At 41.1% G+C, this 27,491-nt stretch overlaps 1 protein-coding gene across 2 annotated transcripts in view; it reads left to right on the top strand.

Annotated features, from left to right (window-relative positions):
* LOC128456044 (metabotropic glutamate receptor 4-like) overlaps positions 1-27,491 on the top strand; it is a 122,391-nt gene that overhangs the window by 73,949 nt on the left and 20,951 nt on the right. For both annotated transcript variants that reach the window (XM_053440079.1, XM_053440086.1), the window contains exons 3-6: positions 13,142-13,277; positions 13,482-13,636; positions 14,317-14,457; positions 23,479-23,679. In XM_053440079.1, the coding sequence (XP_053296054.1) occupies positions 13,142-13,277; positions 13,482-13,636; positions 14,317-14,457; positions 23,479-23,679 (633 nt within the window). The remainder of the gene's footprint in view (positions 1-13,141; positions 13,278-13,481; positions 13,637-14,316; positions 14,458-23,478; positions 23,680-27,491) is intronic.

The following is a 27,491-nucleotide window of genomic DNA, read 5'->3' on the forward strand; positions in this document are numbered from 1 at the left end:
AAAGTAATAACAAAACATAGCCTTTACAAATGGCTTGTTTGTGTTATTTATTAGGATATTTATAGACATCTGGTGAACAGAAAAATTATGTTTAAATCAAAACTGCTGCATGCACAGAAAGAAAAAGAAAAAACGCTGCTGCATAAGATTTCGGGGGGGGGGGGGGGGGGGGGGAATTATATCACTGTCGCTTCGAATTCTTTTCATCTCGCTTCTTTGATGCAAAATTGGTTTGGTGCAGTCGAGCACTTAACAACATCACAGGGTGAGAGGCATCTTTTTTTCCTTTCTGCTCTCAAAACACTGAGGACGAGAACGCTGTTGGTGAATGCTGCCTTTGTGAGCGACAGCACACACGTCCTGGTCCGACGGATATTTGACTAAAAACAATTTTCACATGAAGAGGGCTTCCCAACATAGAGTGTCCTTATGTTACTGGGAAATCCAGAATTCATCTGAAACTGATTATCTGAGGACAAAGTGACTCTTAGTGCAGAAAACATTTAGAGAACGTGTATAAGTCGACTCTGTCTTTATTATCATCGAATGTCAGAATGGTTTAGCACAACCAAAATACCATCCAACAAGACTGGGAGTGTGGTCCCTCTGGTCACCGGGAGATACCTCCATAGTATTTCATTAGAGAAAAATAACAAATTTTTGAAAATTCATTGTAAATGTGTCTGCAAATACATAATTAAAGAAATCTGAATGTTCCAGTTAAATATGTATCTAACCTGGATCCTTATTCAAAGTCGGCTTCTCTGAGAGTTGTGACCTGACCCAGACTGATTAAGCTAATTTCACATAAATCATATTATCATTTATAATTTCATTTTCTCGTCTTGCCATCATCGTTTTGTAATCCACTGCAAAACACACACAATTACAAAACTCATTATATACCCATGGAGACAGCTAATGTCAGAGGAAGAGTCGTGAATATATAGATTCATAGTCATTCTGCCTAAATTACATATTTTCAAATATATATATATATATATATGTGTGTGATGTTCATGTCGGCACAGCTACAGAGAGTTTACTGGAAGCACCAAAGATACCATCACCAATAATATTATTCTGGTCTCAGGAGGTTTAATGCTGCAGGTACACGGTGACCTTTGTGGAATAACACCGACCCCTTCAGTTATATTTGTGAGACTAACGGAAAAACACACAAAAAAAACAAACGTGTACACACTCAGACGAGTTTAGATCAAAATGATTCAGACGCGTCTCATCACCGTCTCATCTGTTATTTTTCTCCAGTGGCGTTTATTTGTCACCGGTTATTGGCTCATTAACGATGGTTTATCTTTAAACAGCCACATAAGTAATTTCCTGGAGCTTTATTCCTGCAGACAGAAATAAACGAGTAACCAGTAAATATAAATGGAATAAATTTGTTAAAACATTTGAGAGTGATTCATTCTCCGTTTTGCTCAGAGGGGAAACTGAAAATAAAACAGTTTAATGCTTCACGCGTCATCAACCTTGTGTCAGAACCGAGGAAAATCTTTCCCTCAAAATCATTCTTCAACTTTTGTTCATAAGAGAAAATCAATTATCCTGAAGGGTGGGGGGGATCCTACATGAATGGAGGATATCAAAACAATGGTTTCCTCCTCAGGGCAGCTCTCAATGCACCAACCAGACGTCAACAACAACAACAACAACAGCAACCTCTTTTCAACAACTCCCACACGGCAGACAAGGCCTTTGCCGATCCACATTTTGTGGATATCTATAATCTTGTTGAAAATGATCTCAGCTTTACGTTATTTCTGTCTACGTCTATTTCTGTTTTCCGCAGACTGAGCGGCGACAGGAAATTAGCAGAACAAAACACTTGACATTTTTTTCCCCTTTTGGTTTGCATCCCCAGCAGATTGTTGTTGTTTCTGTTATTTCTACAGTATGAAGCCACAAATATTGTTTACATCACCTTCCTGCATCAGCGCGTCCGGTCAATCAACGTAAAAGATTCTCATAGGCTGATGGAAACGCCACCATATCAATCGGCCAATTAGGAGACAGAAGCGGATGGACAGAGGTCGTCCCCCCCCCGTCAGTAAACAGGCATTGAAGAGTTTTTGCCATTTTTAAAAGAGTTTACTCCACACATCAGTCTTGAAGGTTGCACTCAGTCTCCACTGCCTGGGCCATGTTTTTATGAAACCGTCCCCCCCCCCCCCCCTAGCTCTGCATAATGTAGAACAGAATGCCTGATATGATTTCTACAACCCGGCTCAATAATTGGGAGAAAAAGGGGCTTGTTTGTTGTCCGCATATTTTATCCATATATGTGCAGCTGTTATTCTCTGTTCTCTCTCAGGCCCGGCAGCTTAAGGGCTTGGGTCCTCCCAGGCAACAGGTCTCTCTAATGATGGGACACTATGCTCCTGGCACGTCAATTATAGAGCGAAAAGACTCCGGATCGCTTCTTGATGCTTCTCTTATTAAAAACTCTTCACTGTTATTGCAGTTTTCCATCCACAATACAACTAATACAAATACTGTGTCTGTATTCACTCACACAAAGAAAGTTCTTAATTTAGACCAATCGATCGGGTTAAAATCAGCCGGAACGTCGTAACCATCCACGGTAGATTTACCACCAAGATTATGAATGATTGTTATATTGAACGCTGAATTTCCCTGGTGGGCGGATCAATAAAGTTGTTTCCTATCTTTTCTTATTCTCCTGTAGAAGCCACAAGTTTGTATGATATCAACAGGGTGTTAAGAAAAACAAGTCGTAAAAGTACTACATTACCCACAATTCTTGGGTGTAAAACCAATTCTCTGATGTGTGGATTGTTCAGAATTGTATTCGCCACAGAACAACCAGGATTTTCTCTTTCTGACGTGCTGTGTTCAAAGGGGTAAAATCCACCGCAGCGCAGGTCGTGTACTGGAGAGCAGTGTGAGTGGGGACCAGCCTGTGGGTTTGTAATGGTTGATGGGATGTGTAGTCTCTTTAACCCAATAGGACCTGAGGTAACAGCTCTCTGTAAAACCTAAGCATCTGAGCATCATTTGAAAACCACCACCTGAAACCTGAGGGTCTTCTGAGGACCTGACAGGAACTCCTTTACGCTCTCAACAACTTTCTCGGCCTCTGAAGCAGAGAGACACAAAATCAACAACGTTTGATGGCTTAAACATCTGGTTTCATTTTAAAATCATTGTATTTTCCCAAACTCGCCAAGATCTCACTTCCTCCTCCTCCTCCTCCTCCTCTGAGGCTCGGTCAGCATGCCCTGCTGTTCTCTGTCTCAGTATCCCTTATCAGCCGTTGTCTGAAACAAAACTTTAACACCTTTTTGCTCTGAGCGCTAACTAACAACAGAAAAAAACTATCAATATGTATTTCATCACATCTGACTTCATATGCATCTGATCCAACTCTAAAAGAAGATGTCTCACCCGGTCTTAAAGGCATACACACACGTATTCGTTGCATCCGGTCCAAATGGGTTAAAATAATCATATACACAGTCTTCCTCCATTTCCAATATAATTTATTTTATCCAAATTAAATGTTTCGCTGTTGGGACTCAGCTCAAATCGGGTCAGGTTGGTTCCAAGGCTTAAAACACTTTTCGCTTTTCTTTCTTGAAAAGAAGCTTGGAGTTTTTCACATTGTGACGAAGCCGGGGAAGACTAAACCGGTGTGACCAAATCTGCGATGGGGGGGGGGGGGGGGGGGGGGCGCGTGTGTGAGCCAGCAGAGCACCAGAGGCCTGTGAAGACCTATTACCTAATCACTGTCAGCCTGTCACTGCAGATGACCTCACGTCCACAGGCACAGTGAGACGAGCAGCAGAGGAGCGGCAAAGTGGAATTCTGAAACAGTGGGCCCCATGCTGCTCGGTGGCCTCGTCCATATGGCAGCTACCCCCCCCACCCCCTCTTTTTAATTAACACCTTTTGGTGAGCGGCGGTCAGGACAGGTCAGAGTTGTGAGAAAGGCTCTCTGTGGAAAGAGGCCCCGGCTGTTCACACAGAATCAAGAGGACTGTCCCAGATGTCTGATGTGTTGGGTCCGAGGGGTAAAACAAAGGTCATCGGGATCTAAACGTGTTGATTACTATCGATATAACACGTGCAGAATTATATGATTAGTTGAAACAGCTTTAATTGAATCCTTTTTCGTCAGTTGAGAGCAAAGCCGTGATGTAGTGTTTTTCCGCAACAACATTTTTTTAATTATCATTTTAATAATCCTCCAAATGACTCCCACTCCGTCTCTCCAGTCTATATGTGAAGTCTGTGAATGTAAAAAAAAGGCTCGGCAGAAAGTGAACTCCTTTAATTAGACGAATATAGACGCTTTATTCCTTTACAATTTTTTTTCTTTGTTTATTTCAAGGTTTCCTTCACCTCAGTTTCTAACAGATTTGGTCAAACACAACGATCTGCACATTTAGAAAAGAACCAGATCCTCATGTGGGCTGAGAGGATTATCAACAACCTCAGATGTCCTCTGTAAACACTCTGAGCCAATTCCATCAGGAGGAGGTTCTAAGTTGCCTGCATGGTATGTCCATGGTTATATGATCTTTTGTATTTCTTTGGATAATTGGTTTTGGGTACAGCTGAGTCATGTATGTTTGCTCACTGCCTCAAATTGGACCAAGAACATTGGATTGAGTTGAACTGACAATGTGTTATTTTTAAAAGTTGAAGAGATGGATACAAGGTCTCCACTGGATCTCTTCACCCTCTGTACATAGTATCCTCCAAATTTATAATAATTATAATTATTTGCATAGTTTGCTAAGTGGATGATGACTCAAAGACTAGTGGAGGTGTTACAGTCATGGTCGTACGCTGGGTGAACCGTCCCAGCTTGACCCCGACCCAGCAAGCTCTCTGTTTTACTGGGGCAGCACCGTGTTTGTGTTTTTTTTGTCCCTGACACGCATGCTTGTTGTCAGATTACACACATTTGCTGTGTGAGAGCATCTTGTAGCCTTGAACCTGATCCAAACTCAAAGATCATTCTCCCCTCAGCGGGCTCGGGCAGCTCCACCGTTCAGCTCACACGGGTTAAGCTGAGATTTTAAGGTGAGCACTGTGAAACTGTCTTTCTTCAAAAAAATAAGTGTGAACTCAGTCAAACCTCGTGTTATCCTTCACAGTGTCGTTTAAACGTAGAGGATAAGTGACAAGATTTAAATACAGGGTTTAATATTAACTGCTTTATCAACACTGTTCTTGTGCATAGAGGATTTGGACCGCGAGGCCTTTTTTTGGTCATTTTTCATTGTATCCGCTTGAAAACTCAGTTCAATTTGGTGCCACTGAACTATGACACTATTACAGAGTCAATTAGGCAGGCCACAGTGTAAACCCCCCTGTTCTCAGGGCTTAGTGTGGGGCTCCTGGTCTGTGTGTGGCATTTCTGGACTGGAGTCTTAGGATTGAGGTCACGCAGAAGTCAATTGGTTTGATTGAAAGCGCTGGCCTTCTTTTAGAAGAGAGGTGAAAAGTAAAAAACATGATACAGCCTAGAAGATTGCAGTAGAGGGGTTTCTGTCAAATCCATGTGTTAATAGGGAATCTCTGCAGATCTCTCAGAAGAGTCGTCCTGACGGAGGGCTCCGTAATTAAATTCACTTTTTTTTTTTTTACCTTAATTGGATGTGGCACCACCTCCACGCGATGTCCCCGCTGCTTTGAGGGATGATTCACTGCGGCACTTTGTTCTGGTGTTTAAAAAACTCCCCGTGATTAGCTTGATGGAGGCGATACGAACGAAAGGTTAAACATTTCAAACACTGACGGGATCCGACCCCTCCGTCGCTGCATGTGAGGTGCAAAAGGAATTTAGTTCACAGGGAATTTCTGTCAGAGGAAAAGTTTCAATCTGATATGTTCTATCTGTTTATAAAGAAAAGAATGATTTGTTTTATTGTATCTTTTGGAAGATAGAAAAGTCGTTACTTTCAAAATACCATTTAAAAAAAAAACACTTCACATTCACTGAATACCTATTTTAAAGTCGTACAACGATGACAATTTGTTATTTTGTGATGATGAAATGTTTTTTGACTGAATTTGTACTAAGTGGCTATTCAATAGTGGTTGGAAACATCACAATATTTGTAGGATTCCAAGTAAAGCTGTGATTTCCGCAGTGTACTTTGAAAAATATCACACAACTTTGTAAATTACCTCAATTACCTCCTTTTGTTTATTTCAGTTTATTCTTATAAAAGGAAAATGACAATAACACAAAAAGCATGAAAACTGAAAAGCATCGAAGCCTTGAGCAGTTTTCACACCGACGTGTAAAAAGGCCTGAAGTCGTTGCACTTTTAACCAAATAGAGGAAATGTCTCATTAGAGTGAAGAGTTCTGACGTTGACCTGTAGAGAAAAGACAAGCTCGCCCGATGTAAGAACCAGACATTATCAGCTAAATGGCGTCTTGGCAGTTTCGTGATTGCTACTTATGGTTTTTCTTTTGTGAAGCCGAGCAGCATAACGGCTCGAGTCAAACTCAAGACATCTCCTGCTGACAAGTCGGTCAAATAATTTAATTTAGCTCTCAAGCTCATTTGAAAACCACAGGATGACAGAAATATCACATTTGGAGTCTCTCAGCACAGCGGTCCAGTCAAATTCTTTGAATGCACAAACAGGAAACAGCACTTTAAAGAGTCAAGAGCTGGAAAAAGGGAAAGACACTCACGAGTCAAGATGGCGCGTCTCACGTGTTAATTATTTACTTGAGTGGCGCCGCAGACCGAACACACAAAAGGACACGTGTGTGGCGAACGAATAACAGCGGAAAGATGTTCAATTAGGAAACTCGGCGGAGCAGGGAAACAACAAATTGTGTTTCAGACCTGCTACTATTGTGTTTCTTCGGTTTAATTGAACACGAACTGAGCATGAACGCGACACAAGACAGATTAAAGAACAAGGCCAGCCACGCTTGAGGAAAAATACGTCTCGGCAATTTTTTGGGTGAAAAGCAGTCTCACAGGCGGTCGGAGTTAAGCCTTGGTGAGAAGAGTGAGTCATTTCGATGGTTTCGATTCTCCTCACACATCCGCAGAAACAAGCTCCTGACAGAAAGCGTGCCAGCAGCAGACCTAGAAGATCCGTCTTTGTGTTGTGAGCGCAGCAGCCAGGTAGAACCGTCACAAAGTTCCTCGCTGGCATCAAACCGTGTCTCTCAGGATCCGGTTTCCCTCTCTGAACACAATCAGCACTTCAGCTCCCTCCGTGAACTTCTGTGACTTTTCTGCAGTTCACGTTACATTTGTAAAAAAACGGGAGGAATAGTTCAGTCGTGTCGGTTTCAGTGTTATTTCCCGCTCGAGTGAGATTGACATGCAGGTTGATCCCTGCTCTTCTCTGACCTCCTTCCACTAACCCACTGACACACGTCCTCATTTCTCCTGCATTACTGGTGATCTAGTGCTATCAGTATTCAGCATGAGGACATCTTTTTTTTTTTTGTTTAAATTATTTTCTCTCTTCCAGGGAAATAACTTAACTCGCTGACAAAGAGGTCTTTACATAATGTATTCAAACGAGAGCACGGAGCAGGAGCGCTGCCGTTTGCAGTGGAATTAGAAACCGGTGTTTTACAGGACTGCTGCAAGGAGAGCAAACTCTCTGCTGATGTTACAACAGAGAAACGACTGCATCCTACCTGAGATTATTACATGAGAGCAGTGACACAGGAAATTGGCTCTTAAAGTGGAAAATATAGACAGAGAGAAAAGCCTTTTGTCAGCTTTAAGATGTTTATCCAGGATTTCTCCATCGTACTTCACCACAGAATCACTTGACAAGGAGCTGCATGTAGTTTGCTGTAACGTATATATGAGATATAAAGATGAACAAAATACATATGCAGGTCTAAATGCAGGATTTGAGTTATTATCCACAACACGAACTGGGGTTAGAGATGGATGAAGTCTCCACTTCCTCCTGTCGTATGAAAACAAAGCCAAAACAATCCAGATACGTGTGCCGCCATCTTGCGATTGATTTAATGTCATCGGGAGCCTCAGTCTGCACATTAGTAATCAGGGTTCGGGGCTGTGTGTCTGATAAATGCACAGGCTGGACCAGGCGAGTCTGTCTCAGCTGTCAATCAGGATGTTTCACCTTGTATGGCATCAAATAACCAAGTTAAACCAAATGTATAAGTCACACTTTAATGAAGATGATAGGAACTACGTAAATGACAGAAACAAACTTCAGAACAAAATGTTTTAACGTGTAATTTGACTTTTTAGTTTGGTCCATGTCCCATCTGCTAACATGGAGGAGGAGGGCTTTATGAGCTTGGCTGTACTGCAGTTACCTTTGCTTAAAATAAGTGTGCTGATTGGTTGTTGCACCCGCTATCAAACTGCTGCTGTGCCATGACTACATTTCATGTGCCATGAGCTTCTACAACACAAGGACCAAAGTATGAAAATTAATAATGTGGAAGATGCTCTGGAGTTTCTTTACCAAACAGTGGAGACCGTCTGACTGACCTGGATTTATTTAACGATGACTTTATGTCATTAAAAACATGAATCATTTCACATTTTGGACAATTCAATCGTCCAAATCTGTCCAAACCTTAAATTCTCATGTCCATTTTGACATGATCCGGAATCCAATACTCAGATGATTCAAAAATTTAAATAATAAACTGTCTTTTCATGTGTTGACTTTAAAATGTGATGTGATTGCATAGACTGTTTGTATCTCAATCACGAATAGAACTATTAATAAATAAGCTGAGGAAGAGGAGGAAGAGGAGGAAGTGAGAGCAGCTCATCCATTGTTGTAGAGACGGACTCCATGGCCGCGGCCGTCCCGACACCACAGCAGCTATTTGTCACTGTTGCTTTCCATTAATCTTAGTTAAGACATAGTTAAGATGCCACCGGGGGAAAGTCCTCGTCTCTGGCATGTGAGAAGCTGCAGAGCGATGGCGGCGGGTTTCACTTTTCTCACTTTTCTAAACCAATTCATGTAAAGAAACGAAAACAAAATGACTGAAATGATGTCAACTGGACAAGTGGGTCATCGCACACAAACGGCTGAAGTGATGAAACGCTGGGTCGACTGCAGCAGAGACACAATCGCCCTGTGGCAGTCGACCATAAACCAGAAGAGGATTTGAAGCCAGACGACAATTAAAGTGATTTTTAGGAAAAGAACACACAAATCACTTCTTGGAATGAACACATAATTATTCACTGGTGTTGAGATGCTTACATTTTCAATCCACACTAGACAAAAGGTGTTGTTCTTAAACTAATGGCTTAACAATCTGTTGTGTTCCTCCTGAAAACGATGTGAGCAGGACACATCCATTACTGGCTCCTGCTCAGAGGAGGCCAAACAAGAGAAAAACAAGCAGTTCCCTCCCAAATGGAAACTGACGAACCTTAAACTTGACAACAACACAAATAGAAGAGGTGAAACAAAATAGATCTTCTGTCTTTTAAAGAAAAACCTAAGATATGTTCTTTTGGAACCAAAGCTGACAGAAGATGTTGTTCCTAGTTCTGCTGAAAGTATTTCTTCTATACTGAAAGCTGTGTGTGCAGCGTTGTAATAAATAAAGAGTATGGGTTCATATGAGAATCAAAGAGCAGCAGGTTAGCATGTCCCAAACAATTATCATTCAATAGATCTGCAAGTGTATGGTTTAATTTTCAGGATGTGAGAAAGTAAAAGTGTTTTTTATTTGGGACTCTGCATCTCTTCAAGAGGAGATGTGATTCACGCACAATAAAACAATTGTCTCAACCTTCTGTATTCAGAGGAGGTTCCACCCCGAGGAGCAGCAACATGATTTATAAAAAAACTGAATTCAAACAAACCCAAAACTCTGGCCGACTGGACGCTGGCCCAAAAGAACAAAAAGATGGAGGGAGTCTGGCCCTCACACACACACACACACACACACACACACACACACACACACAGGGGCTGTAGAGTTTCCCTTAAGCTAACTTCAAAACAGAAAACTAAGGGAACTGGAAACCACCAAACCTCCAACAACACAAAGCAAAGCAGCAAAGAGAGAGAGAGAGCTCCTTCCCATCAAGCTTCCTTAAATAGGAGACAGAGGACAGGGCCGTCCACATGCAGGGGGCAGGACACTGGACCCTGTGACACTCAGAGTGGGTCAAACAGTTACTGTGCTGGGTTTAGGTTATTATTCATTGTTAAGTCAAGTCAGAGTCAAACCAGTAGGGTATTTTTTGGGGCCGATTCCAACGTCGATATCGTGAATCGTCTCATTTGAAAAAATGTTGTTATCAAACCGTTATTACAAAGAAATTGAATCTTGATTTTTTAAAGTTAATAACCTTATTCTAAATAACAATATATACAATTAAATACAAATACAACAAAATAAAGAACTGGAATTAAGAAAAAAGTAATTTGACATAAAATGTAAAAAGTATTTTCTGCACCATTACCTCCACCAGAGAGGTTATGTTTTCACCCCCTTTTTTGTTTGTTGGTTTGATTTTAAACTAAATACACAAAAACAAATTAACAGATTTCCAGGAATTGGCAAAATCACGTGGTGTCACTCAGGTATGATCATAACATTTTGCTGCAGATCCAATATTTTTGTATCACTTTCTTTTAGGGAACAATTCATGGATCTGGAAAATGGGGCATATTTAAAGGATTGATAACTTGATAACAGCTTGATTGGTTTGTGTTGTACTACAATCATACAATCAAACATAAACACCCTCACTGATACAGAGAAGCTCATATTGGCCGATATATTGGCCGAGCTCTAATCTGCCTCGGGGCTGATTTTGTTTGCTACGATATTATTTCAAACTGACCTTTACAGAGAAGAGAAGGTTGCCTGACCTCTTACACACACGTCCACCAATTTACTCTATAAAAAGAGAAATGATTTTCTTCTTCGGAGGAGGAGGAGGAACCCGTGCTGCTCACTTCTCTCAGAGCCGCTCTCTTCCCTCAGCTCTCCGTGCAGGATCGCTGCAGATTTTTCTGTTCCTGACAAGAACTTGTATTTCTTTGCCTTTCTGAGGACTGGCTCTGACCTTGTCAAACGTAATGAGGTTTCTGTGACAGCTGCTCAGGCACACGACAGTTTCATCCAACACGAGGACTCAGACCTCCCAACTTTTTCACAAAGCTAAATTGGGACAGCTGCCCCCTCGTTGCGCTGGGTACCAGGGCGGAAGACCACAGAACGACAGGAGGCTTCACTGCAGAGTTTGTTCTTTTAAATCTCACACACACTGGGGACAGTAATCTGCTTTACATCCTAACATCATTCAGAAGAGGCATTTCTGCTGTTTTCCGTATTTATCTCTGACTGTGTAGATGCATTTAAATCAAGGGCTCACCTGATGGAGATGAACGTTTAAGTTGAATTAATTCCTCGGTTTATTGTTCAACTTCATCTCCTGCTGGTTGCAGGAGTTATACTTCTCTGTCAGACTTTTATGTGACACTATAAATAAAGTCACTCCCGCTGTGGAATAGGGTTATTTAAGCCTCTCTGAGTCCATAGTCTCTATCCACCACAGTGACAGGTACAGCACGTGGCAGTTTGGGGATCTACGGTGTACAGTATGTACTGAGACAATCTCTTGGCAGCACCGAGTCCTAAATGTCCTGAGAGCTGCAGGAAGCTCAGAAACAATCCATCAGACGAACACGTCACACTGGGGCTCTGTAAATCTCTCCCATAGAAATCCTGTCGGAGAAGCACTGCAGTCTCTGCACAGAACACATTTCAGTGTGTGTTAGCGAGGACTCAGACGGGGTTAGTCATTTTGTGCATGTGTCTGCGATGTGTTTTGGAGAACTGACTTTTCGGGGCTTTACAGCAAAGGAGCCAGACAACAGCACAGCATCCCTGCATTTGTGTAGAAGCAGGACATTCACATGAATACTCTGTGCCTGTGAAATTACCTCAGTAGGAGCTTCACTGTAAAATAGTAAAAACATCTCGACTTCCTTTCTAACAGCTGTTGGAAAGAAACTGAAAAGAGCTTTAAGTCCAAAACATGAAATAGTAATTAATTCACTTTAACATAACGTTACACATACAGCAAAAGATAATTACTGCCCTGTGGATGAATATCACCAGAGCAATTTCAATCTGCTAACATTTTCTTCCAGACTCGCATGAGTTCACTGTGACCTTTGATCACCATCATTTTATCAGTTAATCTTTGAGTGCCAGAGATTTGGAGTCCAATTCCTCAAAGGCAGACTTGAGATGTAATGCTCAAAAAGCCAAAAACATGTTTAACCTTTGTCCACCAAATTCTAATCACATCATCCATAGTTCTTAGTGAATGTTTGTATCAATTTTGAAAGGATTCTATTCAGACGTTCTTAGAATAACACATTTACAAGGCAACTGGCTGTTGTCAGCGCAGAGGCATGAGAAGACAAAGGAAAGAAAGTTGTGAACAAAAAGAAAAGATAAATCTGGAGGATGTTCACTGCAAACGGGCAAAAATGTGGCGACGCCGGCGAGCTAGTTCTGTCAGGCAACTCGAGCTGCGCTGCTCCAATCATTTTACATACATCATGTGACATAACTCAATCTCGGGGGGGTTACAAGTATTTGCTCATCTCTCCCATCATTCCTGTGTAATCATATGGGGGAGTGACTAAGTTGGAGCCTAGACGCCAAACACTAAATCTGTTGTAATAAAAATATTACATGATCGAACGTGAGTTGTCTGACTGAACTCTACATAAGAACCACATCTTTATGATATTAAATGAACATAAAAGAACACTTGAGGAATTATTGGAAATCTGTGAATGGAACACCAAAGATGTTATTATGAACCTTTCAAAATGAAAGTTGCTAAATCATGTGGGCTTTATGCGGACTTTATATAAAAATATACCATCCACAACACATTCTCCTGATACTTCTAAACTATATAACTCATGTGAGATTGATCTCTTGTTTCTATTTTTTTTTATGCCAATTATCCTTCTGCTGCTCAGTCACATTTTACAGCATTTCACGGTCATATATTCAAATTAACTTCTGTTAATCTTCTGACACCCTGACCTTATTGTTGTCCAGTTTTTCTTAATTCTAATCTGATGTCTGTAAACCTCTGTGGTCTCAGGTGGCGTTTGCATCTCCCAGTCCGTCAAGATTCCCCGGGAGCCGAAGACGGGAGAGTTCGACAAGGTCATCCGGAGACTCAGAGAAAACCCGAACGCACGAGTCGTCATAATCTTTGCCAACGAAGACGATATCAGGTAAACACGTCCTGGTAACAGCTACACAACACTGCTACACAACTCTGCTTTGAAGAGCAGAAGATCACAGCTGCAGCAGACGGCCGCTTCAGTGCAGCTCTGCTAAACCACTGTGGAAAGAATAAATAAATAAAAAATCAAAGCGGAGCTGGCCGGGGGTTGTTGACCTTATCCACTGCAACATCTGTTCCTTCACCTTTGCAGGCGGCTGCTTCACGCGGCTAAAAAGGCGAACCAGACAGGTCACTTCATCTGGGTGGGCTCGGACAGCTGGGGCTCAAAGATCTCTCCGGTCGTGCACCAGGAGGAGATGGCAGAGGGGGCCGTCACCATCCTGCCCAAGCGCCTGTCCATCAAAGGTACAGAGACGGCCATTGTGCACACACGAGACCTGCATGACTCATGAATCCATGTGTACACACTGTTTGTAAAGATGGACAATGCATCTCCACGTCCTCCCGCTATTTATAAATGAAGCAAAAATATCCTGGATAAGAATTCCACCATCTTGTCTGTGCTGTGCTACATGATCTCCACCATCACAAATTAATCTTATCTTATAATCTAATTAAAACCAAATTCAACATAATAATTAACACTAACAACAGTGTGATAAGATCTACCTCAATTGATAAAGAATTATGCGTTATTTGGCTTTTTAATTTGGTCCATCTCCCATCCACTAACATGGAGGAGGCGGGGTTTCTGACGCCTACTCCAGCCAACCACAGGGCAGACGTGGAGACGCTTTGGCTTCACTGTTGGGGAGCTGTCATGTCGTCCATCTTTGTTCACAGTCCATCAGTGAACCATGATGTTGATGTGAGACAGAGCTGAGCCGTCTGTAACTGTTACGATCATCAGATCTCAAAAAACAACCAAATCAATCAAACGCAGCAACAAAGCCAATTTATCTATTCAGTCTACGGCTAATTAACGTTGTGTGAAAAAAAAACAACAGAGCTCTGTCTCACAGACTGAAGCCGCGTCAGCTCACACTCACACTGACTGCATCCGTGACAATGAACCCCTGTCTTAGGGTTTGATCGCTACTTCATCAGCCGAACGCTGGAGAACAACAGACGGAATATCTGGTTCGCCGAGTTCTGGGAGAACAACTTCAGCTGCAAGCTCAGCCGTCACGCCGTGAAGAAAGGCTCCGGGCTGAAGAAGTGCACAAGTAAGATATTCTCTCTCTCTGTTTTATGTTCTTCTTGTTTTCGGGGGTTTCCAACCAAACCTGGAAACGCTCTCTTTTGATGTCTTAAGGGAACTTGACTTATTTGGCTCACGGTGAATGTGTTTTGACAGCAGCGCCGGCCTATTACAGTTCATTTCTGCTGAGTCTGGTTCATTTGGCCCACGTGGCTGAAACATGTGAATGTCCCAGGTGGTCTGGTTGATGCTTCAGTTTTATTATTCAGCTTTAAACACCATTTACGCAGCTCAACATTTGTTTAAAAGAGGAGAATTATAGTTGTGTTATCAGGGGGGGGGTTTCCTCAAAGAATCCTCCATTGTGTTAATTTCCAGTTTATTGACTCGAAAGGAATCTGTCACTGTTCGCTGCACTAATACTGATCAGCGTGGACCAGAGGGGGCTTCGTCTCACAGATGAGCGCACGTCATGATCGAAGACATGCTTATTACATGAGTGGAGTGATTACATCCATTGTGCGTCATTACACACGGATTCCTGGGGAGACAATCAGGACGTTGGTGATAATAGATGTGACGTGGATAGACCACAGGACATATATCTGCCTCTACTGTTCTTGTGCGTATTGCATCTTGCAGAGTGGTTATTTGCTGCAGGGCAATTCAGCCAAGATGGATACGTGTAGGCAAGTAGCTCTCTAACCTTACTCCATGTTTTCGTCAGGTAATATTTAACATGTGTGATGGAAATCTGGAGATACAAGATTCTGGAAAGAAAAGAAAGTTATCTACGTGTTTTTAATAAGGGGCTTTCTGCAGAAAGGATCAACACAGGGAGGCACAAGGATCTCAGAGTGAAGATGGAGAACAGTCAAAGTCAAGGGTCTTATATAGGAGTACAAGGAGGTTTGCCTGAGCCAGTTCAGACTGGTTCTGTAGGGTAGTTTAAGACAGGAACTAGCACAGTAACAAATGATTTACATACATTTCCATTGGGTTCTTTGGACAGTCAATAGGTAATAGAAAGGTCATACAGGTTTCAGGTCGTAAACATTTAAGGTCATGGAGTCTTAGACAGGTCTGCAAAAAGTTACTCTTCAACTATAAAATAAGTTTGAACCACTCTTAGTTCATTTTTTGCAATACACATGGAATGATGAAGGTCCATGTCAACACGTTTCCTGATTGAACACAGTCGTACTTGATTCTTTTCTTTTTGTCTGCTCACCTCATATAATGTCGGACTTTCACGTTCATCCTGGAGAGTTACACTTTGAGTGTCTCGAAGTCGGACTGACTAACATGTCTTCAGGCGACAAAACAACACAAACTCCGGGGGAATCCAAGTGCATCAGAGTAATGACCTCGTTCTAGGAGATGGCGGCTCTAACCACCGAGCCACCACACTGCCCTGGAGCCAGATGTGTGCACACACAATCTGCATGCAGCACTGTCCACACAAACACACACAGGGGTGTTCACAAACACAAACACGCCGTGGCTTTGTTTGTGGGAACTGTACTTTAGATGACAACAGTTATCTGTAGGGAGGCTACAGGTCAGTCCCCCCCGCCCCCACCCTGTATATCGTCTTGCTGTGGCTTCATGAGCCACCAGGTTTTATTTGTTTGCTCTGGAAAATGTTTATCAAGTGACTTTTAAATGGGATTTTAAAGTTTATCATTCCCATAAAGGGACTGGATGAAATATCAGGAACCCATTTCACGATCAAGCTCAGATCAACAGCACCACAGACTGCAGAGTGACAATAAAGTTAATTGAATATCATCTCTAAAACAGTGGAAGTAAAAACCAAGCGTCATAACCTTCAGAGCTTATATATCAGGATTTATAGCACAGCTGTTGCATTAGACTCTTATTAGTTATAAAGATATGAACGTAATAAACTTGCAACTAATCGTGTTGCTTTCAAAGTACTGCATTCCAATAGTAAAGGCTAATGTCCATTATGGTTGGGTGATATTATATATGGGGGTTTTGGCTTTATTTATATGTGTCTCTTTAATGTTTATGTAACAGACCAATCTGTGAGCAGAACTGGTTTATAGACATTTTGAAATATTTAAATGATTAGGATAACTATTTATATTGTATATTTTTTTGTCAGATAGATAGCTTGTCTGATAATTAACTCAATTATCCACTAGTAGACCTTACCATCTGATTATTTTATCTATGATGTTTCTCATTTGAGTTAGATTTTAGTCTATCACAAAATATACTCCATATTCCAAATGCTGAATAAAGTAAATTGCATATACCATGAAGAATCATATATAACTATATTAGAGCCTGACCGATATGGATTGTTTTTGATATTATATACGCTTCCTTAAGATGTTATTGTCAAACTATTTATGACAAAGACATTTAATAGAGTCATTGAATTTATATAGTGATTAAGCCTATAAATCTTATTATTAACAAAACAATCAAATATATTGAACTGGAACAAAGAAAATAAGCTTCTTTTTCAATTGTAAACATCACTGCATATCTTATATGTATTTTGTATTCAGAAAAAGTAGAGCAATCATATAGGAAAACATAAACATTGATTAAAGGCTCAAATCATCTGTTATTTTGACCGACTGAAGAATCCAGACGTCTCTTATCTGTATCCCTAAAAACAAATCAAAGAGGAATCTTGCCACTGCCACAAAGAGCTTTATAATTCTGACATATGCGTATTGTTATAAATGGAGGTGTTGACATACATTTACATATAATCGTGTGATCATCATTTACCTACGTGTGCTGTGACAATGTTCAGTGATCAGCGAAAGAGGTAAACTGAAAAATCTAGACACTCTTGGTTGATGAGGTATATTTAATTAAAGCCTCATGATTTTTCACATGAACATTTTGAGGCCAAACAGTGAAGAGATAAAGCCGAACTGCTGAAACACCCGAGACTCACCAAACACGCCGGTGATGGACCACAACTTTTCCTCCAGAGGTGCAAGGGGCTGCTGGGCCAACAGCTGGTGTTGTGTTCACAGGCTGTAAATCCCAGCGCTAAGCACTCTGAGGAGATGACACGCAGGGTTATGTGTGGGCTAACAACCCTCAGGTGGATAAAGATAATACTGATACATGAGTTAGTGTTGAGATGGGTAGGAGTGACCCTGGGGCACCTGCCAGCGGAGACTGAGGCGAGAACATCAGCCAGCTCCTCGGGGGGCGGCGGTGACGGTTCAGGAGTGTGCCGACTGATCAACAGCCTGGATAACGCTCGGAGCACGTGCTCATAATTACTCCAGTGCAGGAGGAAAAGTCCTGCTTTCAAAACCTTACTTTAGTGAAAGCACTGAGACCCCACTGTGAACATTCCCCACTCTATGTAAAAGCCCTTCATTTAAACCCTCACTCATATAATCATTACCAGGAGAAATATTCCTTTTTTAGGTTTTACTATCAAACCAGTTGCTTTATTAACGTGTTTTTCAATTTACAGCTGGAAATGGTTAAAGTTGAGAATAATATCCCCTTTTTTACTGTTGGGTTTACAAACATTTATTTCAAATACTTGGGTTTCAAATTGTTTATTTAGCTGGTGAAGTTTTCCTGGAGCAATCAAGAAACATTTAAAACTCTAGTTTATCAAAAACCTTAAAAATGACCAAATTATAGGAACGTGGTTTTCACTGGAAAGGAAAAGGAGAGTGGAATGCACAATATTTACCTCTTAGATGAAAAAGAGCAGAAGCATGAAGTTACCTCTGACTGAAGTACTCAAATTAAAAGAACCTCAACTTAGTACGTCACTACAGCACATCAGTAAATTAATGTTAAATTTCACTATAACTTTATTAATGTCAAATATGGAAGAATCTGCATCCCAGCATCTACATTTGGCTCAAAGAGGATTCATATTTCTGCTGCTGTTCATCCAAATGCTTGTAGTCTTGACTCTGAGGAGCTTTGTATACATCCGCCCCTGAAGTCATAGAGATATCACGAAAGTCAAATCAGGTCTATTTAGCAAAAGTCTACACAGGAAGCAGGTTAGCAAACACTCAATGTACTCCAGAATAAATAATGATGCAGAAAATGTAAATCTTTAAAACAGGTCGGATATAAACCTAATTTTTATAAGAAAGTGAAAACAAAGGAAAAAAATGTAATAGTTTCTTCCTCCGCTATAGTTACACCCTTCTGACAATTGTAATGGAAATCAGTTGTGTAGTTTTTGCATCATGATGCAAACAAATAAACCAACAAACAACTGCTGATGGAGGAAGTGACTCAAACATAGAAATATGAACAAAGGATGTAATCTGTCGTGAGATGTTGAATAATGTGAGTATGTAAGGTACAGCAGATATGATGAATGTCTGAAGTGATCACTACACACTAAGATATCAAATACCCAGTCGAGGTCAGTATAAGAGTAAATGATTGGTCTCTTTGACTAAGTATTTGTACTTTAATCGTTTGTGTACTTGATGTTTTTTATTCTTTATAATCTCCGGGAGCTGCTGGGTTTGACGTCATGTACACACATACACACACACACACACTCACAGCAGCATTATAAAGACTCTCCTCTGTCACTGTTCCATTAGAGACACTCTAGGTGTTGAGCGTCACTACAGACTCAGCTTCGCGGGCCCAGTTGGTTTCAGGTTCAAATGTGACACCGGCCTCTCAGCTGAAGAGAAAGAAGCACACGGGGGCCTGCTGCAGATTTATCTGTGTCCTGAGTGGGTTTCGGCTGCTTTGACGTGATCACAGGATAAGGAGGGCATGAGTGACTGGGGGAAGAGAGAGAGACTGGTCTTTCATGTGTGAATGAAGGAGATGTAAAACTGATATTGATTAATGTTGAAGGCAGAAGGTACGGCGGAGCAGGAGCCATCTCATATAGGCTTCTTTTTTTATTTCTCCTGTGTATTAATGAGGTCGGGGGGGGGGGGGGGGGAGCAGCAGGTAACACGGCAATGCAGATAAAGCAAGCGTGTGCTCTGCTTCTTCATCCGAGCAGCTACCTCTTTAAACCGCTTATCCTGCTCGGGGTTGTTGGTGGCTGGAGCCTTTCCCAGCATGCAGTGGGTGAGAGGAGGGGGGGGGGGGGGGGTATTTTGGACAGGTTACAAGTCGGCTGCAGGGGGATATTCTTTTGTTTGATGAAATTAAATCAAAAATCAAAAATCAAAAATCAAAAAATGATTTGAGGGAAATGACTGCAAAATTACTGGTAATTATTTTCTACAAAGGAAATCATAGACCTGTGTTGTACATAGCACGAAACAAGATGAGTTTAATCAAGCTTATTCATATTCAGATAAAACGAAAACAAAAATCACAAAAATATGGATTGTTTCAGCTGAAATGTTGTGGGAGGATACGGCAGCATGAAGGAGAAACCCAGTGTGGATCGGTTCAGGGGGCGGATCCAGGAGATATTTTCACTTTCTTTAACAATTCGTGATAAAAGTTTTTCAACATTATGTTTATTCCTCTGAAAAATAACAGATCTAGTGGATTTGAATGTGGTTTCATACGGGGACTGATGGGCCTTGGCTCACGTGTCATTACGGTGTAAATTGTATATTTTAAAAGAATCTTTTATATTCATAATGTTAACATATTTTCATTTCTTCTTCAAAAGGTTACAGATAATGTTGTAATGAGTTAATTCGTCAATTATGAACAAATGTGGTAATTGGCCTAAACCTAGCTTTGCTGTTCTGTACTAGGCCTTTATTGTCTTATATAAAAATACATATAACAAAACATAGTTAAGCAATATGGATTTTACAGTATAGACTGTTTATATAGACACGCAAAGACAAAGAAATAGAAGCACACATGGCAGTGGTGTCACATTAATTTAACAGGCTGTCCAACTGCTTTGGCAGGAAAAGACTAAATGTCCTGGGGCCAATCACAAGCTGGGGAAAAAAAAGGAGGTCAAAGATCACGAGCCCACACACACTGTCACAAAACGTCTTGTGTGACACCTCGGAGCGGAAGACACCAACACTTTGCTTCTGCTTTGCTTAATTTGAACGGATTTCTCTGAAAGCAAAACGCCGGCCCTGGGAAATGTGTGTGAGAGGGAGCCAAAATGCCAATGAGGGGAGAGAGAGGGGGGGATGGAGGGAGGTCTGGGGGGGGGGGGGGGGGGGGACAAAAGTTGGTGTGGGTGGCCTGCCAAGCGTGCAAGAGAAATATCGCTCTCACACTCACTCTGGCTCGCAGGATTCCCCGTGGCACGAGCATGCCGGCCGAACTGTGACAATCTCGGGCCAATCAAGGCCCCGTGGCCCTTAATTACCGAGCCGTAACCTCCAACGATAATTCATGCATTTCAAAAAGCTCATGAGATAATCAGGGACATTAAAGCGCCTCTGGTCCGAGGTCGGAGCCGGAGAGATGTGGCAGATGAACGATGGCTGACAGACGGAGACCTCGGCCGATTCGGGGGGGTTAGAGCTTTTTTTCCAGACTGAAGGGGCGATTTGAAATTGCTTGAACCTTAAGGGGACAGATGTTGCATGATAAATGACTTTTCTGCTGCAAAATGTGAAGCACTGCTATCCACATGTCCAGAATGTCGAGGCGTAAAACATATTGAAGCCACGCAGTGCATGGCTTCATCATCATTATGATGGTCCTTTGAGATTTCCATTTAAAAAAGAATGTGCTGTAACCATAAGTGGGAAGAAAGCGTAACAGCACATTTATTTGAATGTTTACATATGTTCAAATTGTATTATTTTATCAAAATGTGACAATTGACATTCCCTCAAAACACACTTGACTTATCAATGTGTTCTGCTGTCACCTTGTTCCCGTCAGTGTTTAGTTTCTGTATCTCTAGATGAATTCATGTAAGATGTGAATACACATCCAACAACATACATTTGAAGTCAGGACAGTTTGCATTATATTTTCTATTGTTGATTTTATTATTCTGCACATCAGTGACACATTCTTTTTCTGTGAGACGTGTGTGGTTATCCAAACTGTAGCCAGGAGATAGAGGGATTAGTGAACGACATGTAAATAGCACATCTTAATTTATTAACGATCCCACCATGAATTATGTTTACTTACATTTAATCATTCAAAACCAATAACAACAACAACAAAAACATCAACAATAATAATAACTATGTACGATTTATCAGAAAAACTCTTAATCTTTACATTATCCGAACCAATTGGGCACGTTTGACCATATTGTCATTTTAACTATAATGTGTTATTTCACATTTCTGCTCGAGACACTGATTAATTCAAACTGGATTTTCAGTTATTATTTTTAAAGTCTCACCTGCAGATTCCCCGCTGTGCCCTTATTAACGTGCTGGATTCCATTTGGCAGATATATAAATATGTGCAGCTCTATCATTAGCTCATCCCTGGTAATTAGCCCATTGTTAATCCAAATGGAACTCACCTGCTGTGCACATACAGCTTTAAGACACGCTGCTCGCGAGGACAAAGCAGAAGTTGGGATTGGCATGTTGTATCTCCGCCTCTGAACCCTCGTTCTCTCAGCAATTAACAATCAGTGGGAGCCCAGAAACAACCTGGGCCAGGATTAATAAACTCCTATCACAAGTTATTACATTAAGCCCATGAGCAGATTATCCCTGTCCTGTGAATGGATGACTCCATTTCCTGCCTCTCTCCCCGTATTGACTTCTAAATACATTCCTGCAATAGCCCTAAAGACAGAATTCACATATGGACGCTTTGTGAAACAAGTCGGGATTCAGGGATTCGATTAATTTAGAGCATTTATCAGTTTTTTTTGAAGTTGCTAATAGAAAATTGCACAGCGTAGTTAATAGTTAATGACATAGACGTGTAGGTCCAAGACTTAATGTTTGCAAAGTCTGTGTATTCCTGCAGGGCAGACCAGAGAGAGTTTTTGTTTTCAAGTGATGAGATTTCCCCCGAGGAGAAAACCTTGCACTTCAGATATTGGCATTGATTCGCTCCTCTGCAGCAATGCAGATATTTACCTTCTAGCTAATTGCGAGAGGCAAGCCTCCTTCTGCACGGAGAGAATGAGACTCGGTGAGGAGCGATGCCTCCTGGACGGACGCCACGCTCTCTCCCATCAGACGGCCCAGCTCAGTCCAACTGGTTTGCACCGAGCTGCTGGGTTCGACCCGAGCTTCTCCCCTGAGTGATGGTGACACAGCAGAGAAGTGTTGATAAATAAAGGCTGTAGGGACTTGTGGGCAAACAGAAGCAGTCTCCTCAACTTACTCTTCGGTTCTTCCTGGTACCATTATTCATATTTGTCGTCTGGAACAGGCACTTAATGCGCTGCCCATTCGGGTCGGGCACAGACTCCCCAGTAGATCATTCTTTAAGACGGAGCCACTCAGAGAAACCACTCGAGTGTTTAACTGAATAAATGTATCTTGATTGCGTGATTGTGTTGAGAGAGAATTGCAGATTTTTTTTCCTGATTTAGTATTTTAAGCCCTTCTGTAAAAAACTTCTTTATTCACACCATCGCTTAACTACACGGATCCGAAGCTGTGACTCACCTCGAACTTGACCGTGTTAACAATGAGTCAATGGGCGACCACAGAGACTCAGTTTTCATAATTTAAATCGGAGCCTCAGCCATTTATCGGTTGGCTGATTTTTTTATTGGACCATATGAACCTTTCACAGACAAATCAGTACAATATGTCGATAGGAACTTAGATGGAAACTTGTATTCAACAGAATAAAACAGTAAATGTTCATCTATGTATGAATTTTATATAAAATGTGTTAAAATGTATTAATTCAAGTGTGGTATATTTGAATTTAATTGGAAAAACATCCACTAAAAAATATCAAGCCTCAATACATATATTTATAATATAATCAGCATAGATATATATAGGTATCAGAACATTTACCATCCCATTTATCTTTTTAAAATCAGCATTGCCTCCTAATGAATTGAAATGCATTTAATTGCATGATTGTACCAAATAACCGATAGTTTAAATGCAATGTGTCAACTTAATACATATATCTACATGTCTGTGTCCTACAGATCAGGAGCGGATAGGAAAGGATTCGAACTATGAGCAGGAAGGGAAGGTGCAGTTTGTTATCGATGCTGTTTACGCGATGGCACATGCCCTGCACAACATGCACCAGGAGCTGTGCCCAGGGAAAGTCGGCCTGTGCGCCAGGATGGATCCCATCAACGGCACTCATCTGCTGAAGCTCATCCGCCAGCTCAACTTTGCAGGTGAGTTATTTGTATTGATGCTGGAGAGACTATGTTAGTTTCAGATTTGGAGGTTTATTCTAATGTGGGGTTTTAAAACACTCGGTATTCTAAGTAACATTTCAGAGGCAAATCATCTTCACATGCCCTCATGATATGAGACTGCACCTTGAAGGTCACTGCGTTGGAGTCTTTTTTTCCTTTAACATTTGCACAGGCAACTGTAAACATGATCTATTTTTGCCTGAAAACAAACAAATAACTGATGTACAGTAAAATTTGAACACGCCAGACAAACCATGGATATTTTATAGTATCTTTCCCGCAGTAGTGTCTTGTTGAAGTCGGTGTTCGAAGAGAGGAGACGCGGACCCAGTACTTACAAGTATAATGTTTATTACACAAGAGTATTACAGGTCAGGACGAGCGCTAGAGACTCGGAGACATCACACAGCCAAATGGTGAAAATCCGCCTTGACTCTGCAAGGTAAGGCGTTTTATAGGGGAGTTGTTTACCACAAACCCAGAGATATAATGACGTCACACAACCGGGCCTTCTGCCTAAATTTGGGAATGTGTCGTACCTTAAGATTTAAGGACCGGCTGAAAACCATTTCTCCTCTCATTATTCCATAGGCAGTTCAAGGATAGTTCAGACAAGGAGAAACACACTGAACACATCTGGAGATATTAAAGGTTTGAACTTAAGATTCAAGGCGCCTTAAGATATTAACATGTCATTATGATCTATACTTATGCTAGAGAAAGCTGAATATTAACTTACCATTTATGGTTTGTAACTGTGCTATGGATATCTATTAGCTAAAGGAATACACTACAATTTAAACCCAATAAAACAAAAAGTTTAAAAGAGACTGTGAGTGAATAAATGTCTAGTACAGTCAATGTACAATAAATAATCAGGGATTTGTAGAAATATTATTTTATTATTTTATTATAATGGAAGAGAAGAACAATGGGTCCCCTCAGTCACTTTGATTCATCCTCTGTATATTAAATATTGAGCGGTGGTGATGCCGAATGAAAAATGAACCAAATCAGCAAAGTCATTAGGATTTCATCCTTTGAGAAGAATGACTGTTTTACAGTCTGGAACATAATTTCCGAGCAGTAAACTGAGACTATACCATGGAAAAAGATGATCAAATATTTAGTCAAATCTTAAATTATTATTATTATTTTGAACCCGGCACCTGATGAAGTCTATAAATCCACTAACCTGAAGTATTTTGTGAACACCGGGGACATTTTACCAACTCCTGGGTCAGAAACCAGTATCTTACTCACGCTCCTGTTGTGTATGTTTTTAATTTCCTCCATGTAGCCCCACATTATTCCCAGCTATTAGTCAGGATCACGTCACATATTAATATGAACTGCTCTCACACCAAGAGCAGTGATCCATCAGTGGGTTTCATTATATAGACACTGCCTCTTTAACACAAAGCAATTTAAGACAATTAAAATTCTTTGACCGAGACTGGAGTTTGCAGTGATGGTACAGATTAATTATTCATTTAACTTCTGCCCGGCAAGTTCATTTGTCATTCCGCATGTTACATCGGCAGAATATCAATTCAATTAAATCAGGAAGCTGTTTGTTACAATGAACGTGAGTAATTTACTAGACACTTTTACAATATTTAAAGATTCAGACAGTTGTAGCCTTCTGTTTATTTATGGCTGTTTTTACAAGTTTGGGAAACAGGAGGAGTTATAGGCGACATTAAAGCAACAGTATGTAACTTTTACTGAGCAGCAGCGCCCCCTGCAGCCACACAGGGTGATTCATTCTGCGGGGAATGGGAACGATCGAGGCTCCAATCGTTTGTGAATCTTCCAACTCATTTCGAAGCTGCTATTTTTAAGGTCTAAAAAAGTTGCACAGTGTTGCTTGAAAGTGGATCTCACCAGCTGCCCAGCCAAACTGGCAAATAATCAAAAAGTGCGGGTGAGATCAATTCAGCTTTCCAGGTTGTTACAAGTTGTTTCGCAGAAAAGAAAACCTCTCAAGCTGAATTATTTATTCAGACATCTACCGAGAGAAAACTCTACTTCAGCGTCTGAATCCACTGACGTCCTTGGGGCAGATGTGTCACTCGCTAATGATTTATTTGTGTTTACTATCACAACAAACCCGTGTGAATTAGTCGCCCACGTCTAGTGTGTGTACCTATAAATGTTGTTATAGCAACAAGCAGGAAAAGTGCGTCTAGGTTTGGTTGTGTACATTTTCAAATCTGGAGTAGGATAAACGTACGATTTCCACAATATTATATTCAATAATATCTCAGTTTTGACCCACTTGGTAAATGGATTTGTATTTATATAGCACTTTTCTAGTCTTGATGACCACTCAAAGCTCTTTACAGTACAGTTTTACATTCACCCTTTCACACACACATTCATACAGTGCATCTATCCCAGCACTTTGTTATTCTATGGGGGGCGATTAAGGGTTCAGCATCTTGCCCAAGGACACTTCGGCATGCAGATGGGTCAGACTGGGGATCGAACCGCCGACCTTCAGGTTGGAGGATGACCACTCTACCCTTCAGCCACAGCTGCCCTGTATTGAGTTCATGAATGTAAAGACGCTGATTTGAAATCACTTTATTTGCTGGGAAAAACAAAACAACCTTTAAAAAACCCTTAAACCCAACTGCACAGGCTGAGCATCCGAGAGCATGTGGCAGAGAAACAACTGACAGGCCACTGTTTGCATCATGCATGTTGTGTTCCCACAAAAAACAGATCTCTGATCGTTTGTCAGGATTCATGAAGTCTACACAACTGTCTGCAAAGGAATGTGCTTGTCTCCGACTTGCATATACTCAATGTTGTGTTCTTATTCCATCTCTGCATATAATCTTTTACCTTAGAGAGCACACTGAGCCTGGCACAGAGTTCAGAGCAGGAGTTTCAGATGCAGCTGGAAGACAAGGCAGCTTCTTTCCTCCCTCTGGCACCGATGTTTGTGTTCTTTGAGGTTTTTCTGTTAAAATCCTCCAAGTCACACATTTTTATCTAAAATGGTGGAATGATAGTGTGGCTATTATATATATATATATATATTCCGATACAGATTATAAATCAACTCTTTAAAAATGGTTCCAGTGCTTTAACCTTGACAATATAAACCCACTGCAATAATCTAAATAAGAGTGTTAATGCTTCATACGGTAAATATTCCAGCTCCAAACTCATTGTCAACTGTCTCCTCACCACCAGGGGCGCTCACACTGCCGGCTGATCGAAAACAGTCAAACAAGCAGTTTCCTTTTCAAATGTAACGCGTGCATCGCCGAGGCTTCGTTAAGTTTGTCGTGTTCGTTTCTTTTACGCTGAATTGATTTTCAAACATTTGCTGCAATTCCTGTTGTCGGAATCCTTTTGCGTTAAAAACTGCAACAATTTCGACGGTTTAGCTTTTTGCATTTTGTTGTTGTGTCGACTGGAATTTGAAAAGCTACCAGTTAACTGTAGAGTGAGGTTACGTGCTGTGTCACCACCAAAGTGTTATGTCAACTAGGCACGTGTGGTGATGTTCATATTGCCGTAACCACTTAGCACCGAAACGAGGCACCAAAATCTGTGTTGTGATTGGTTCTTGTATGTTCCAGCCGTGTAGGAACCGTTGCGTGATTGCCGTTAGATTCCAGAACACAACCCTATTGAATGAGGGATAACTCTAACCCCTGGTAACTGCGTCTACAAAAATTGGTTTTACAATGAGGATTAAGTGCTGTTCCTCACAAAGTGGCCTCCAGTGCTGCACTATTGATCATATCGAACTAAATATTTCCTGAACC

Source organism: Pleuronectes platessa, chromosome 2, assembly GCF_947347685.1.
Source record: "Pleuronectes platessa chromosome 2, fPlePla1.1, whole genome shotgun sequence".
Classification (NCBI taxonomy): domain Eukaryota; kingdom Metazoa; phylum Chordata; class Actinopteri; order Pleuronectiformes; family Pleuronectidae; genus Pleuronectes; species Pleuronectes platessa.